This window comes from Elephantulus edwardii, unplaced genomic scaffold (assembly GCF_000299155.1).
Source record: "Elephantulus edwardii isolate Elephantulus edwardi_28Jun2011 unplaced genomic scaffold, EleEdw1.0 scaffold00009, whole genome shotgun sequence".
Taxonomy (NCBI): Eukaryota; Metazoa; Chordata; class Mammalia; order Macroscelidea; family Macroscelididae; genus Elephantulus; species Elephantulus edwardii.
Genome location: NW_006399759.1, coordinates 1027439 through 1045223, shown reverse-complemented (window position 1 = coordinate 1045223; position 17785 = coordinate 1027439). Strand labels below are relative to the sequence as shown.

General features: G+C 45.2%; 1 protein-coding gene across 1 annotated transcript in view; it reads left to right on the top strand.

Moving 5' to 3' along the window:
- Positions 1-1886: 1886 nt before the first annotated feature.
- LBH (limb bud and heart development) overlaps positions 1887-17785 on the top strand; it is a 29099-nt gene continuing 13200 nt past the window's right edge. Inside the window, exons 1-2 of the mRNA XM_006880563.1 lie at positions 1887-1912; positions 4979-5081. Of these exons, the coding sequence (XP_006880625.1) occupies positions 1887-1912; positions 4979-5081 (129 nt within the window). The remainder of the gene's footprint in view (positions 1913-4978; positions 5082-17785) is intronic.

Genomic DNA, 17785 nt, shown 5'->3' with positions numbered 1-17785 from the left:
AAGTGTCCTCTTGCAGAATACCACCACAAGAGGAACAGAATGAAGGGGACACTGTGCAGCAAAGGGCAACTTCTGGTCTACCTGGTGTTTAGGTGCCATCAAGTCGATTATATCACAACCCTATGATTAGTGGCTCTGAACCTTGCCCTGCCAGAGACTGGGGAAAGGCTATAGAATTTGTCTCTGCAGGAGTTCAGGAGTGCTGGCCTGGTTGGCAAGGACAGCCTAGAGTTTGCATCTCATAGACTGCACACTGTTTTGACTTAAAAGTGTGTATATGTGAATGAAACAGCAAAGGTGTTTTACATTTAATTGTAATTAAATTATAATTTAATTTAATCTCATAAGTTACTTTTATTTGGGCTGGTTTCGGGATGAAAAGGATTAATTTTAGGAATGAGCCTCCTTAGGACCCCTACCCCACGTAACTCTATTTGTGTCAACATTTTTTAAATGGATTTCCATTTTTAAGCATCATCCATAGATTGAATACATTCACTGTCTTCCAAAGCGCTGACTTGACTTTAGAGTAATTCTTTTTAGTAATTCTTCGCTATATACACTCAGTCCTGAGTTATTTATTACAGTCTTTAGACAAGAGAAACTGAAGCAGAGGCAAGAGTGAAGCGACGCACTCTAGCCACAGAGGGGCAGCGCTGGGCCCCAGTCAGCCTTCTGCCATGCTGTGGGGGCCACGTAGCCTGACCGCCTGGGAGCTACAATTCCTGGGCAGTGTGGGAAAGGTTTGGTTGACTTGGCTGCTGCTTTGTTTCTTCTCTCATAAATCGACCCCTTGAAACTGATCTGGGAGCCAAGGCTGGTGCACCGTTCCTCCTGCGCACTGACCACCTGCATCCCCTCTACGCTGCCAGGAACCCAAAGTGTGTAACGCGGTTAGTGGAAAAATCCTGGGACAACTCTATAAGCTTTTCCCTATAAATAAAGCCCTCCGCGGATTTCAGAGCTGCAGATCAGGCCCTGGAGAGTCAAATCGACTCCTGCGCGTGCTCAGCGTCCCCAGCTCCGCTTCTCCTCCACCTTCTCAGTACTTATTAAACAGTACTACATAACAACAACATCACTACAGCGCAGTTTCTTGTGGCGCACCACGATTCCAAAGAGAGGCCTATTTTGAGCCCTTAAAAGGGGTCCCAGGAGTGGGCTGGGTAGCAGGGTACAAAAAGGACGCTGCAGCATGGGATCAGGGTCTGACAAGGTGCCCCTTTTTCCCCGGACGCGGCGCGAGCCAGACAACGGTCAAGTCCGAGCAGGTTCAGCGTCCTCCTCACGCCCACCTTTCGGCTCTGAGTCCCCGGGGCGTGCACAAGGCAAGGTGGGGTGTGTGGATGCGCGCATGTTTGCAAGCGGGAAGCGGCCTTGACATTGCACCCCCCACCTCGGCGGCGTGCGTGTGTGTGCCAGCTTGCTGCACGCGCATGTCTGCGTGTGTGAGATCGTTAAGAGGGGGCCAGGCATGGAGCCCGCCGGGGAGCTGAGCCGTGCGCGTCCCCGAGTCGCCGCCCCGCACGAGTTGCGCGAGGTGAAGCCATTCATGATTTTGGTGACGTTATTCCAGGAGTGGGCGAGGGAAGGCGGGGCTTGCCGGAGCCAAGCTCCGCCTCCGCCTCTATATATACGGCTTCCCTGGCTCTTTGTGGGACCCGGAGCTCGGTGGAGAGTGCTGATAGCTACCTGGTCGGCCGACACCGCTGGGCTGTCGGCTCTGCTTGGGAAGGCGGACGTGCGAACGCCCAGTACCTGCGCTCAGCCTCCTGCCTCTCTGTCTCTTCCCGTCGTGCATCTTTCCGCGCCCGTATCATCTTTACTCGGGACGCGGTGACCGTTTTTAAGTCACAAGGGCGTGGGTCTGCCTCCCCTAGGACTTCATGTCTGTTTATTTCCCTATTCACTGGTGAGTATCCTGAGCCCTTCGCGCGCGGCCGTCTGGCGGCCGTGTTTTGCCCCGCGCTGGGTGTTAGCGCGCAGCAGGCGCCGCCGACACCCAGCGCTAACCCACCGCCTGATCCTGATCCGGTGCACGAGTCATCGTCAAGGTTGCAAAGGTGGGGGTGAGGGGAGAGGGTGTTCAGAGCATCCAGACAAAGGAAGTGAACTTGGAGCCCTCACCTAAGTGATGGCCCTAGGGTCTATATGTGGGGTGAGGGGTGCATGGAGAACCAGAGGTCACAGCTGAACCCCTCATTAAATCCCAACCAGAAGTCACGGCTGAACCCCTCAATAAATCCCCCAATGCGGAGGGCTGCCGGCTGCGCGCGCTTCAGCTGCGCAGTGGGCTAGTGCTCTCCCCCGCCCCTCCCCTTTTTCTTTTTGTTTGCATGCAAGTCTCGATGTCCAGGCCGGTGGAGCTGGTGCAAAGGCGCCCTTTGCAGAGCTCCAGGCAGTGGGGAAAATCGACCTCACAAATAAAGCCACTATCTGCAAGGGGACGCACTGCACTCTTCGGAACCCTTTCCCTCTCCACGGCCCTTAAAAAAAAAAAAAAAATAAATAAAATTCGAGGCGTCTTTGCTAGGGTCCTAAAGAGGAAGCACCCTCGCCGCGTTAGAGGGAGCCCAGGCCGCACGGGGTGGGGGTGGGGGGGGACACAACAAGGTTTGTGCCCCGCTGAGGGATTGGAACCCTGAGTGATAGCTGAGGGTGCAGGTCTATTTGCAGAGCGAAGCCTCTGCGCCCTGCGCTGAGGACAAGAAAAAGCAGCCGGTGGGGCGCACACTGGCGACTCCTGGGCGTGCACTCAGGTGAAGGCGCGGACACCCCAGCCCTGCCCGAGGGGAAGACAGGTTCTAGCCCCTGCGCAGTCCTACTCTGCCCAGGAACCGGAAAGTTCACTGCTTCTCGCCTTAACTTTTCGGGCCAGCGCCACGGCCCCAAGCGAGGATAGTGCGCTCCTACACCAGGCGACGAGCGGGCGGAGAATTCGGTGGTGGCCCATTTCTTTGCGAGTCAAAAGAAACTAGCCTTAAATTTATCCCACAGCTACTTTCCTTAGCCCTGTTTAAAGAGGGAATTAAGCTCTCGGAACAAAGTAAAACCTCCCCTTCCCCATCCTTTGAGGCTTATGAATCCTTTCTTTATGGGCACCCTTTTGCTCCCATCCCCACGATATGTGAGCAGCCAGATGCCTTATGGGTGAGATTTTGGGGCGTCTGTGTCCCTAATCATTCAAAATCTGCCAAGTAGATGTCAGAGCTTTCAGGGTTATTATCCCCTGAGAAAAGGTTTAAGGTCATTTTAGAGTTAATGCATCAGAGTTAGTAACACCTCCGTCATATTAACTGTACTTCCACCACAACAGTGAGAGATAAGCATTATTAGCAGCATAGTAATAAACAGGGACACCTGTGGTTCCGAGAGGTTCTACTTGTTCAAAATTACACAGGTAGTGATGGCAGAACTCACGGCTTCTATTTCCACATCCAGTGCTATTTCTACTACAAGTAAAACTCAATCCAACCCACGGCCACTGAGTGAATTGTGACCCATAGGGACCCATACAGGACAGAATGGAACTGTCTCTTATGGTTTTCAGGACTAGATTCCAAGACAAGCTGCCTTGTCTTTTTCCCAGGGAGTGGTTGCTGGGTTCCAACTACCCACTTTTACTGAGCAATCAAATACTTTAACCACTGCGCCACCTGGGTGCCTTTCTACTATATACTATATACTATAACTGTAAAATGAGGGGTCTAGTAGTCTTATTTCTATATAGATGGATATATATACTTTAAAGCCTTGCCCACCACTTTTTTGTTTGTGTTTCTTAAATTCATGTGTATAGTGGTGAAAATTGTGAATATTATGGAAAGGGTACTTGGAGGCAAGGATGGTGAAACTTGTCTCATGTACTTTGGGCATGTTAAGAAGGGGCCAGTCTGTAAAAAGACATCCCTCTGGGAAAAGAGGAGGGTGAGAGAAAGCGGAAGGCTCTCAACAGGACAGACCATAACAAGAATCTCTAAAGAGGCCAGCGGCGGTGAGGGTGAGGAATAGGACATGGTTCTAATCTGTTGTTCATGGATCATTATGAGTCGCGGTTGACTCAATGGCATATAACAACAGCAGCAACCTTTTGCATGATTTGTACAGGACCCTCTGTGTGCTCATGGCTGTGTAAAGGGTGTGGGAGGATAATGGAATGCTTGTATCCTGCTTATAGAGTCCAAAGCACTTTCACTTGTCAGCCATTGGTGGGCCAGGCTGACCCCTCTGGAAATTTCCTTTGCAATCAGAGTCCCGGTATCCTTCAGGCTTTTAATCCAGGGGATGTTTTCAAGCTGTGAGCTTGCAGCTGCTGTGGCTGGGGCTGGAGAAGGGGGTTGGATGGCAGATGTGAAGCTTGCAGAGAAGCTGACCCCTTGGGGCTTTAAGTGGGACATTCTTGCAAAGAAGAGCACCAGAGAGACGGGGGAAATGTGGGAGGACATGTGATTAGACTTTTTTTCCGGAGGTTGACCTGTTGTGGTTATTATATAATAATAATAATATGAAGTGCATCTCTCGACACAATTCATGTAAGGATTTTTTTTAAAAAAAAAAAATAAAATAAATAAAATCTGTACCCTGGAGTTGTAGAGGCAGACTTGGTGGAATTGGTATTTATTTAGATAGATGGACTCAGCTACCTGTTTTTTTGTTGTTCACTTTGTTCGTGAAGAAACTCCAGAGTCACTCTGCTTCTGGAAGCAGCAGCAGCAGGTTCTAGTGTGATGTATAGGAAAGGAGGCAGCCTCAGAGGTTTGCCAGACAATGGGCTTTGTTGGTTGAGCTTGAAAGCTCGATGCTGTGGGCTTGTACTGCACTTCCTCAGGGTGTGAGCTTGTTTTTCTTCCAGTTCTGTTTTGCACAGCTCTCATCCTGTCTCCAGACAGTCCCCTGATCTAACACAACAGCGGGCATACGGCAAGTGGGACTGTGAAAGTGCACGTGTTTGTTGACTTTGTTCTGGGTTTTTTGGCAGCCCTGACTATCTGAGATCGGCCGAGATGACTGAGGTGATGATGAACACCCCATCCATGGAGGAGATAGGACTCAACCCCCGGAAGGATGGCCTCTCCTATCAGGTGAGTTTAACTAACGAGTCACAACTGGCTTTTTAGAGGAAGGTAGCTTTTTCTGTGATTGGAGACAAGGGTCCCATGTCATTTATCAGGACTTTGTGACCTCCAGAAATTCCCCTAATGCTTGTAAACCTGCTTCTTCATGTGTGAAATGTGACTAACAGTCTGTACCTCATAGGGTGTGGAGAAGATTCAGCTTCATCAGATGATGAGTGCAAGATGTCTGTAGTGCCTGAACGCGGTGCATGTTCAACAGATGCTAGTCATTGTTGTAAATGAGCCATCCTGGCTGCCATTCTAGGTGCCAGAGGAGGAAATGATTTGCGTAGTTAATTCAATCCAGAGCCTCTCTTCCCAGCGATGCCTTGGCCAGTAGAGACATTGCTGTAAAGGGCAATTTATATGGCTGTGCCGGGTGCTGATTTCTTCTGCAGGTTAACGGTTGACCAGCTTATTCAGAGTTAATGTTCAAACTGCTTAGAGGCTGCACCCTCAGCAGGGAAGCTGTCTCAGGGATGGTGGTAAGCTATTGCTGGAATGTAGCTTAGACATTATCCTTTCTGTTGGGTTCAAAATGCATACTAACTGCCCGTTGTTCAGTAGTAGCACCTTGAGATTCTTAGACCAGTGGTTTTTCTACCTCTCCATGTTAATTTTCCACATCCCTACTAGGCTGTTGAGCATCCATTCTGCCACCAGAGAAGGAAGGGCAAGCTCCTCTCATGAGATTTCCTGCCTCTGAAAACCCAGTGGAGGTTCAGCTATGGGTTGGTTCCAGTTCAACAACACAAACCATCATCACCACCATTAGGCTATAGAGCTATTGAAACTCCCTCTGGTACAATGCTAGGTAGGGCTCTGGTGGCCAAGTGGTAAGGAGTTGCACTGCTAGCCAAAAGGCAAGCAGTTTGAATCCACCAGATGCTCTGCAGGAGAAAGATGTACAGTCTTCTCCTGTATGATTTACAGCCTCTGAAAACCCACTGGAACAGTTATGCATCAGTTCCAGCTCCATGGCACACAACAACAATAACAACAACAACAGCTGGTAGAATGTTTGGAGTTGCTAAGAGGAGTCTTAAGTTTTTTATTATATTTGGAAGAGAGTGTTTTTAGTAGGATTGGTGAGGGTGTGGCTGGCTCCTGTGAAAACTAATAATCATAGTGTGGTGGGTCCATTTCAGCAGACATTAATACTCACTGTGTGCTAAGAACTTTACAGGTATTAATGACCACAGCTCTGATATGGGAATTGTTTTGGTGGTTGTTTTTGGTTTGGGGTTTTTGTGGTTTTTTTTAGTATGAGAATTGTTGACCCATTGCAAGGGGGAAGAGATTGACTTGGTTAAAGTGGACTAGAACAGCCTTCATTCCAAAGCCTTGCTCTTTTGAAGTATCATGGATTTGTGCACTGGCCTTCTGTGGCTGAAGATTCCTTAGAATGGTTTAAAAGGCATTTATTTTGTAGAGAAAGAAACAAATAGAAAGTTTGGTGGGTGGAATGAGACACTCTGGAGGGAAAGTGATCAAAGAGAAGGAGAGATGAAAGCTCAGGTGGGGTGACATAAACTTGGCAGGGCGGTCCGACTCACCCTCAGATATGTACAAGGTTCAAGGATCTGTCTTTGTTTTTTGTCAGTGTAGATGGGTCCCTTGGGCTTCTTGGAAGTGAGTAGTCAATTAGACTGGGAGGTGGTTAGGAGGTAAAGGAGACTCCCTTCCCTAGGTTTATACATTCAACCCCTAAAATGGATCTGAGGAAGATAATGGAGGGCCTCACAGCCAGGTGGGAGGCGTAGAAGTTTCCTGGCCCACAGCTGGGATGTTTTGGATACCAGTTTCCACCTGTTTCCAAGCCACTGAGTCAGACTGAATCTCTCTGTAGTGCCAGGTGAGGTAGTTTTTCTTTTCAGTTCTGGGTTTTACGTTTCCATCACACAGCCTTTCCAAATGCAGCCATCGGTGAGTCTTATATGTACTTTTCACATCTTTCTTTTAAACCTGTCCTGAGATAAAAAACCAGACCCTACCAGACAGTTTTCTTTCTCTCTTCTGTCCGTCAGGCCAATCTTCTGGATCTGATGGTTAGGGATAGTTATAAGGGAGGAAGGGGCTGTAAGGCTAGGGAGGGAAGACTGGCTTGGGGCTGAATGGCTGGAAGAAGAGAGTGATATACTGGGCTCCTGAGAGACCACTGTACTCTGAGAAAGAACTTTCTAATTATCTCTTGTGGTGAGTGACTGTGGTCCCCTGTGGTCCTCACAGCCCCTCAGGATATCTGTCCATGCTGCCAGGCCAGGGGCGCTTTCTGTCTAGTTCCAAAGTATTTTATTTAGAACTTCAACATTCTCATCTCAAGATAATTTTAGGAAAGGATCCTGTTCAGCTGAGGAAGAGAGAGGTGAGGTTTAACATCAAACCAAGCAACTTCTTGGAGGCACTTAGTGTATGCAATGTCCTTTGCGAGGTACTACCTAGGAGATCCAGGGCTGAAGTGAGAACAAGGCTATTAGGTGGAGTGGCACTGAAGCCACAGTCAGTCCAGTATGGGAGGGCAGTGATGCCATCTGACTGGAGGCCTGACTTAGGCTGGGCCTTGGAAGGAAGTTTTGCCTCTCTCTTTGTCTAATTCTGTTACACTTCCTTGACTCCTCCTTCTTTGTGCCAGATGCAAGCGAACTGATGTGACACTTGCCCCACTGACATTCTCTGGACCCTCTCAAAGTGAGTGCCATCCGATTAAACAGATTCCCCAGCAGAGCTGTTGAGATTGGCTGCAGCCTGCCAGCCCTGAGTGCTAAGACTCTGGCTCGGTTCTTGGCATTCCTCCTAAGGATAATAATAGTCCGTGGTTCTTACTGAGACCTGCTTTTCTAAGGACCTGAAAATGGAAAGGAGACATCCATCTTGACTTGGCAGGTGAAATAGAATCCCAAGCTTGTGATTTGACCTTGAGACAAGGTCACAAGACAAATAGGCCTGCTGGGCTTTGCCAATCTTCCCTCCCCCACTGCCTTCCAGACCTCCCAAGAATGAAGTGCTTCTGAGTTTTCAGACGTGACGCCTTTCTTCTCCCACCACCTGCGTTGTTTTGTACTTTCAAGTGATACTGCACTGGGCTTCAAGAACACAGGTCTTATATCCTATTGAGATCTTTGAGCCCAGGATGATCTATCTAATCTCTGCACCCATCAGCCACCATTCCCACCCCCGCCACCCTACCCCCACCCAAGGAGCCTGCCAACTCAGCACCCTCACAGAGCGGGTGCTAAATGTTTCAATACATTTGAGTCTCTTGCTTTCAAAGCAGCTCACTGTCACTTCTGTTTCAGAATTTTTAAAAGAGCCTCCTCAGGCTTATGCCTAAAATGATTTCAGGTGTTGTTGTTGTTGTTGTGAGGTGCCGTTGAGTCGACTACACCTCATAGCAAGTCATGTGAACAGTAGGTAGGCACTGTGCCCTATGTTGCTTACTTGTTTTTGTCTCGTCAAAGATTCAGGGAAGCTCTGTCTGTTGTGCGTGGGAAGTTATCACCGCTTTGTGAGGACGTGTTAAAATCGCCAGAGCCAGTTTTCATCTCTACATTTGTTTAGAATAAATGCAGTTGTTGAAATCCCTGTACGTTCAGTTGGCGTGAATGGCTACGCTCCGCAGGGTGGGTGAATAAACAGTCACTAGAAAGTCTGAGTGCTTTGTGAGCTGGCTGAGAGAGGCAGCCGGCTCGCCAGTGAGTAGAGGGTCTCTGTGTCCCTGGTGATGATGGCGCCCTTGTCTCTCTGTGGGCCTCGGGTTCTCTGGTTGGTGGGTTGGCAGTATTTCCTGCCTGATGCCATGGTTTTCTGCCTAATTCAGTGGAGCAAGCCAATGGCTGCGTGGTGGAGTGTATTCCTGTGTGGACTGTAGAAAGGCATTTAGATGTGCCTTTCTGACTGACTCTCATCCCAGGCTGTGTCCAAATTGCCCTGAGCTCAGTTTGAATGGGGGTGCCTGTGGGCACTTATACTGCCATGACCCAAGGATGCTGGTCACTGGGCTTGCCTCCTAACCTAACCTTCCCGGTGTAGCACACAGAGACTTCCACATCTGTGTTGTCCTTGCTAAAGCCTAGCTTTGTTATGGCTCTGTTTGGTTTTCCTTTAAAAATCTTCTAAAGCTTGAGACCTATCTCTGATAGACTCATCCATCTCTGGATTCTTTACATTCCTCTCCAAACATCACAGATGTTCCTAATGGACTTCCCTGTGTCTCCTGCTATTATATTTGGTTGTGTTCTCCATGCATCATGCAAGTGACCCTTAGAGTCTCTGGTTCTCTGGAAAGCTAAAGGTGAATGCCTAGAAAACAGATTTCCTCATGCCCCACAGTGCTCCTGTACGTTGTACACTCTGTTTTTGATCCACAGATCTAAGAGCCTTCTGCTTGTTCCTTTTCCATTTCTCAAGACAGGAGGAAGCGATGTGATGGCATTTGGTATGGTGGAGAGGTGGGATCTTCCCTTGTCTATGCCCTGCTATTTGCTTCTTGCAGTTTGAGTGTCTCTGTTTGTTTTGGGTTAAAAAAGAGTGATTGAGAACTCTTCTCTCAGTCACTGGGACCTGCTGTCTCTTCTTCTTGAGAGAACTCACTGACAAAGATGGGCAGGCTTCTCTCACGTGAGTTACTGCCCCTGAACACCTGCTGGAGGGTGAGTCAGTTTTTGACTCAAGGGTCTGTAACAATAACACCAAAAATGTGACACCACCCCCTTGCTGCCCTCACTCCATTGGCTACCCCAGCTTTCATACTCAGTGAGTTCTCTGGCACGTTGGAGGCCTTGTGAACTTCCCACATGGAAGTCCCATGGTTATTAGTAGCCTTAAAAAGCCCCTGTTGTCCCTGGAGGGACATAAAGTTAAAATTCCAAAACACTTGGCAAGAGATGTCCAACAGTGGACACAAATGTTACTGGAATCGCAGCAAGTTTTCTCCTGACCCTTCCCCCTCCATCCTGCTCTCTTCTTGGTAAAAATCATATTAAGGTGGTATAAAACAGGCATTTAGGGCCACATGTATCAGGAACAAGGAATCCATTTTTTTGAGCGTCTCTAGGCCCGTGTCCACTAATACAGACTCTTTTTGAGTTCAGACCCCTCTTGTTCAGACCAAGAAGACTTTGTATGAGGGACCCAGCATCTTCCTCCCTACGCCCAAGGCCTTGACACAAATGTTGTGTTCATAGTTTTACAGTGCCCCTGGGCTGGGCCTTGTAGGGAGCTGGGACTATTCCCAGGGAGAGTTCCCCTTGCACCCCCACCCCAAGTCATAGCAGTGAGTCTGTAGCTCAGCCAGGGAGAGAACAGGCTAGCTTCACTTTCCCAGCCAGCATGCTGCACACTAGAGCCATACAGCCCAGCTTTCCCTCAAAGGGCCTGTGTTAAGCCTGACACCTCTCAAAGTGGTCATGTGTTCCTCATGCCCCAGAGCCAGGGGCTGTGTCTTAGACGGCTTTGTCCCTGAAGCGCTGGACACAGGATCCTACAAGTAAGTTGCTTAATGAATATTGAATGATTATTTGGGTCCTCCCTTTCCTCCTTGGAGAATTTTCCCCCTACCTTGGCAATCCCTTGACACAGCTACCTTATTTGTTTTATAAGATCAGCATTTCCTCTTGGTTGACCCAGTCTTCCAAATTGGATAGAGACAAGATCCGTACCATTAGGGAAAAGGATGAGTTTGAGGAGCGAATCTCATGACTGTAGCCAAGAGCTATTCCTGGGTGTCTGGGGAATGTCCTGAAATGCTCTTTCAGGCCTGAGTCCTGAAATAATCCTGGGAGGCCATGAAGGCAAACACTCCTTCACATGGGGCTCAGAGTGGCCCAGACTTTGTTCTTTCCAGCCTGGCAGATGCTGCACTATCTCAACCTGCCTTTCTCTTGACATCTGCCCTTCTCTGACCCCAAACTTACCTCATGGGAGGTTCTTCATCAGTAAATCAAGTCCTGCCTCTTCTGGAGACCCATCTTGAAAATATTAAAGTTTGCTAGAAGTTTCTCCAAACTCTTGTTGAGCCAGCACTTCAATTGAAGAGAAGTTCTGAGACTCACAGCTAACCCAAACTTCTCTGGTGGTTCGAATTCACCATCAGCTCTGTGGGAGAAAGATGATTCCTTTGCAATTTACAACCTCTGAAAACTCACCAGAAGGTTGGACTTAATTGTCTTGCACTGTATGAAGCTCATTTTAAGTGATCTGAATTGCAGAAGCATAACAACACTGTGACACTGATGAGTCAAATGTGAGAATGGTTACCCATTGTGGACAGCGTTTGGTGGAGCTCCCTAATTAAAACAAGCTTAGAAGCTGGAGTTGCATCCACATCCACAATAGCTTGCCTCCGGAAACCCTATGAACCTGGAGAAAGGATGAAAGTCATACAAGTGTCCAGGTCTTTCATTCATAGGGTCGCTATGAGTCAGTCACCTATGACTCGATGGCACTTAACAATAACAGCACACAAAGTATTTTAACTAAAGGGGCATCAACTACTCACCTATTAGAAATATTTTTCTGAGCCGGTGGGAATATTCTCCACCTCTTGCACAAAGTAAAATTGGGCCAAACAAGGAGGGCGTCCACATTATAGTCTAGAGTTGGTTGGTCTATAAGTCAGAACTTTCCCTAACTTGACATAGCAAAGAATGATGAAGTATACTTAGAATTCACCTTCTACCTTCACATTGCAGTGCTCAATAGCGGTCTCCACCCTGGATTTGAAAGGTATCATTGGATTTTTCAAATTCCTAATCATATTTTCAAGACTGTATCAACTATCAAAACCTATCACCATGGAGTCCAAGTCACAACAGCACTGTAGGACCGAATAGAGCAGCCCCACAGGGTTCCAAAGGCAGTGACTGTCTGGAAGCAGACTGCCTCACTCTTCTCTCAAGGAGCAGGGGGTGTGTTCACAACACTGATCTTTCACATATCAACCCAGTATTTGTCCTCCAACATCACCAGGGCTCCTGTGTCGCACCCCTCACTTAGGACGTGCCTGCAGGGCTGATGTGCCAACCTGAAAATATGGGTTCAGATCCACCAGTTGCAGTGTGGGGGATAGAGGGGCAGTCTCCTCCTATGTGATTTACTGTCTCTGAAAACTCGCTGGAGGGTTGGCTATGGGTTAGTTCTGACTTGAAGGCATAGAACACATGAAACAACCACAACCTTAGCCCAAGGTGCTTTGGTAGACTGGACTCAGCGGCTGGTCTTTGTCAGTGAGCAGGCTATGCTGCCTGCCCAGGGCACCACACATTCATACACACAACCTATAGGGCTGACTGTGGCTTGTTAATCTTGTGTACCATCAAGTTGAACTAACCCATATCTGACCCCCCTCTGGGTGTTCAAGGCAGCTATTCACACGGGAGGAGATTGCCTGTTTGTCTTGCATGGAGCAGCAGGTGGATTTGAACAATGTGCCTCCAGGATTGCAGCACAACATCTTAGCACTAGGCCACTAGAGCTCCCTATAATGGATTATAATTAATGAATTGTTAATAGAGGTTATTTTAGGTGGTTGTTGTTGTTGAGTAACATCAAGTTGGAACCACCCTATCCATAGCTGATCTTCCAGTGGATTTTCAGAGGAAGTTAATCACATGAGAGGAGTATGCCCATACTTCTTCTATGGAACACCTGGTGGATTCAACCCTCGTGCCTTGGGGACTTCAGGGCAGTGTTTTACCACTAGGCTACCAGAGGTCTTATTTTAGATTACCGTTGTAATTATAAGCACACTTTCTTTTTCTTTTCCTCTTAAGAAAAGTTCATATTTTCAATGATATGAAGCCAAGTTTCTCCTTGGAGACTAGGATTTTGAAGCTCCATCTCACCTACTTTGACCATGTGGCCAGGAGGGACTGATCCTTGGAGAAGGATATCTTGCTTGGAAGGGTGGAGGGACAGGACAGGAGAGAAAGATCCCAGATAAGATGGATTGATATAGTAACTAGGGCAATGGAAGTAGGTGTGTCAGAGTCAGTAAGATTGGCTCAGGACTGCATAGGCTTCAGAGCTGTTGTGCATAGGGTCACTATGAGTCACTGGTGACTCAATGGCACATAACAACAACAACATATCCAAGCATATATTTCATTATTTTTAAGCTTTCCCCCTCACCACAAATTTCAAAAATTGTAATATATGGCCATTATGGAAATTTTATTTTCTTCTTTAAACTTTTTGTTTTCCAGTCACATCATGTATTATCACAGCCGTTAATATTTAAATCTATTTTGTGTTGTTTTCCTGCTCACTTTTCTTGTTACGGAGCCAAGACAGCACATTTTTACTTCAGTGGCACAGAAGTCATCAGTATCGCAACTTATCTTAAAAATACTTCATAATCATCTTTTCAATAACTATAACAAATTTTGAGTAGCATCTACTTCCTAAACAACATTCTTCTGGAAACTCTGTGAACTTTGATAAATGATGATAGTTTTGGAGAGACTTCAGGCTTCAGGTCTTTTGTTCATAGGGTCACTGTGAGTCGTGCTTGACTCAACAGCAATCAACACCACCAACTATTGGAACTTTTAATGCTATGTACATTTTTTCTCTTATAGTAATGATATAATTTTATATGCAAACTTTGTCCATAATATATATTTTCTTATATAGTATAGTGATTTAGGAGTAGACTTTGTGAGTCAAAAGATAGAAGTGTGTGTGTATGTGAGAGAGACAGACAGACAGACAGTATTTTGGTGTTTTTCTTTCAATGTTTTTCTATATATTTAATGAAAAAATATAATATGTGCTGTTGTGACTGTGTCCTTCTGTTTTCTTCAAAATGTGGCATTTTATTTCATTATGTGCTAGACATCTAGATTGTGCATATTTTGCTCTTGGAGAGAACACTTGCTGTGAATGGCATTTTGCATTAATCTCCGCATAGGTTTGATTGTTTCCTAAGGATAAATTCCTAGAAGTAGAATTACTGATTTAAAGAGATTTAGCATCATTAAGCCTTTCTATTACATGCAACTTGGAAAACAGAAAGCATAAATAAGAGAGTTTGTCAAAAGAAATTCTCTCAGTGTTGAAAACTCTAGCAAATAAAAACTCAGGGTTATATTTTGCTTATATTCTGTGAATGAAATCTCTACAGGACATGATGGGATGCTTGGTAGATAGAACCAGAAAAGTAGTCATTAATACTCATTACTCATTGTTCTTAATTCTTTTAAGCAGAGATTATAATAATTCATATATGTAAGCATATATGAATTGCCTTCTTGGTAATCAGCCTTGTCTCTGGCTGCCTATTGACGTGCACACCGGATTACAAATGTATATGGGTCAAGTGATTGCCCTACTTGTCTTCTTGAGTCTATTAATGAATGATGTTGAACACCATGAGACTTTGAGGAAGGCTAGTGAAATTTCCTGGGCCTGGAGACCCATAAAGTTTGGCCAAAAACAGGCTTCATCTGTTTTTTTCTGGGATTCCTGATCTGGCTCATAGTTTAGAAATAACACTTCCCTGGGATGAGAATGGTCTCTTTAAAATAGATCTGTGCATTATGGAAGTCTTGGCCTCATAACAAAGGGTCTGACAATTCTCAATCCCAAAGCTCTAGTTGTTTTGTAGCCAGGAAACAGCACAGAGTAGTGTTCAAGTCCTCTCCACATACCTTACTGGCTTACAAAGTGAATGTTAAGTATTACATAGACAAATACACTTTAAAAATATTTATTTGTTCATTCTTAGGGGTGGCACAGTGGTTAAGTGGTAGGCTGCTAACCAAAAGGTGAGTGGTTCCAACCTACCAGCTGCTCTGAAGAAGAAAAAATGTGACAGTCTGCTGTTGTAAAGATTAAACAAAAACTCGGAGCCTATGACCTTCACGTCAGTTCTGACCGATAGCCGCCCTTCGTCAGGTTTCTGAGACCATAAATCTTTACAGAAGGAGACTGTCCATCATACCCATGGAGCCGCTGGTAGATTCAAACCCTGACTCTTCACATAAACCATCAGGAAACCCTGTTGGGATAGTTCTGCTCCAGTAGGAATTGACTTGATGGCTCTCAGTTTTGAGTTTGGATTTGGTGGCAAGAAACACTAGTTTTCTGTTCATATAATGATAAAGTTTCATTAAAAAACAACACCAAAAACCCAAACCCAAATGTAAGTTTTCAACAAGTGAGTATTTAATAATAAAAATTTTTTTTAAAAAAATAATAATGTCTGAGCTGTACTGTGTAAGAGGACATGCTAAGAATGAAGGTAAATTAGTCCCCACTTCCTTTAGTTGGTCAATCCTGACTTGTTACAGTGGGAAAGGACAAACACGGATTATTTTTAGAGACGTCAGTGTTGTTAGAATAAAGAACTTTTTTCCCTTTAAAAAGCTAAATATATCCTCTTAAATGGAAGCATCCTTAAAGATGAGCTAAGACTACATTCTGAGCACTGATTCTTACATGCTCCCTCAGATACAGCAATCAGGATCTTTCCTGGCTCTTCTCCTTGGCACCTTAATATTGGAGATTTTCATGTCAATTACTTAATAATGTCTCTGTGCGTGTGCTGCTTTAACACAATATTAAAACTGGAGGATAACAACCCTGGGGCTGCACAGAAACTTTCCAGGGGATATGACAGCAGAGAGTGTTTTCAGGAAATCAGTTTCCACGTCTTCAGCTTCCTTCTGCTGCTTTGCTAAAATTGAATTTCCTGAAGACTGGCTTCACCCGTTTTCTTTTCCTAGCTTGCTTGTCACATTTACGCTTCTCTCACTCTTTACGAGAAAGACCTGCCTCTGACCTCCTGAGTCTGTTAAGGTGTCTTTTTCCTGGGCTATAGAAACAGCAGGCATACCAAACAAATTCAAAATATCACTGTCCAAGAAGTTCCCATCAATCCTGTGCATCTGTCACAGTAAGAGACACCAATCTAATAAAACTTCACCTTTGTGTTTAATAATTCTCTATAGTTTCTTTATTGATCCATCACATGCTAATTGCCACATTAAGCCAATCCAGAATTGAGGGAGTTTTAAAATTAGCTAAGTCATAGGGTCATAAAAATTAAATGCCAATCTATTTATATATTTTTACCACAGACAAGTATGCAATGCTCATAGACAGGTTCAAGCTTAAAAATATATTAAGATCAAATTCTGTAGAAGTAGAATAGAATTATGATTTCTAGTATGGAAAGGAATAATACTAGATTTGGCTTAAGAGCTTGTGAGATTTCCTCGACCCCCTGGATAACAGTTGCTATTGAATTGCTGCGGAATGTATAATCCATTGAATACTTTTTTTTCCCCATTGAATACTTTTATAAGAGCAATATAAGTGGCTTTCTTTGGAATGTTAGTTTTTAGAATGTATCAGAAGTTTTAAATGTCGATTTGAAAATGTCTAAATAAATAATTCTTAAAAATTATTTTAAGAGACACATAAACAATAAAAGTGGAACTATAGGGGTATGTAAATCTCTATAAAGTCAAAATTACAGCACCAGAGCATCTTAAAGTAAGAAGGTACCTCTGAGATTGGTTTCCTGGTTCAGCCTCATATTAGATTTGGGAATGTGCTCTAGAGTAGCATGAGGCTCAATCACCTACATAGTCTTTGAACTCCACTCAGAACAGTGTGAAAAGAGCAAGGGCTGAATGTGGACACCCATATGTGACCTTTACCAACTTCACAAAGGGGAACTGTCCCCATCAACAGCATTACCAACACAAAACCAATTCCTGTGAGGCCAGACATGTCCCCCCAAGCTCGTGTACCTCTTTCTACTCATCTCAACACCAATCTTACTGCTTTATTACTTCCAAAATGTGATCCAGACCACACAGAACCATATTGGGGAAGTAAAAAAAAGCTATAATTTAGGTTAGTAGCAGAATACAGTCAGGACAACTTCAGAAATGTGCTCATGGATGCCTCAACCTTGAGCCTCTTGATTTTAGGCCATAGATAAAAAGTTCTAAGTCCATCCAGTATTGGCTCTCTGCATCCCTCCCTGTGTTCCCCCTACAAGTTGTTCAACAAACGTGAGAAAAGGCTCTTAGTTTAGCTCTGGTTCTGTGGGCGTAGCAGTCCCAAGGTCAGCTCCATCTCATGCTGGGTCTCTAGTCCTCTGCTTTGGCCATGGCTGTTCCTGCTATAGATCTAGCTGGTGCTCTAGCTGGTGCAAGCATTTCTGGGCCCAAAGGTTGCACTATAATCTCTTGCTTTTTTGTTGATGGGGTAGATCTTCCTATTCTGCTGCTAGATCCGCTCAGTTTAATGGTGAGACTAGCCAATCCCCTTGTGGATAGGCTAATGTGTCCTATTTGCATATTCCTGCCCATCCACATGGTAAAGTCAAATTAATAGCTAGGAAAGTCATTTTCAACAATTAACTTTACAGAGCTTCTCAGGACTGGAAGGACTATGAACTAGGAATTGGGACAACTGTTCTCTAATCTTTGTCCTGCTATGATCAGTTATCTCAGGTAATTCAGGTCACCTCTTTGGGTCTTGATCTTTTAAGTAAGAGTTGATTACTGTTGCAGAAACTTACATAGCAAAATGAAATCTTTCAACCTTATCCTATATCTATCCAACTGGAGTAAAACAATTAAAAACAAAAAAGTCTGTCTTCTGTCAGTCTTTCAGAATTAGATGGTACTAACTATGTTTCTGCCAAATCTTTTCCA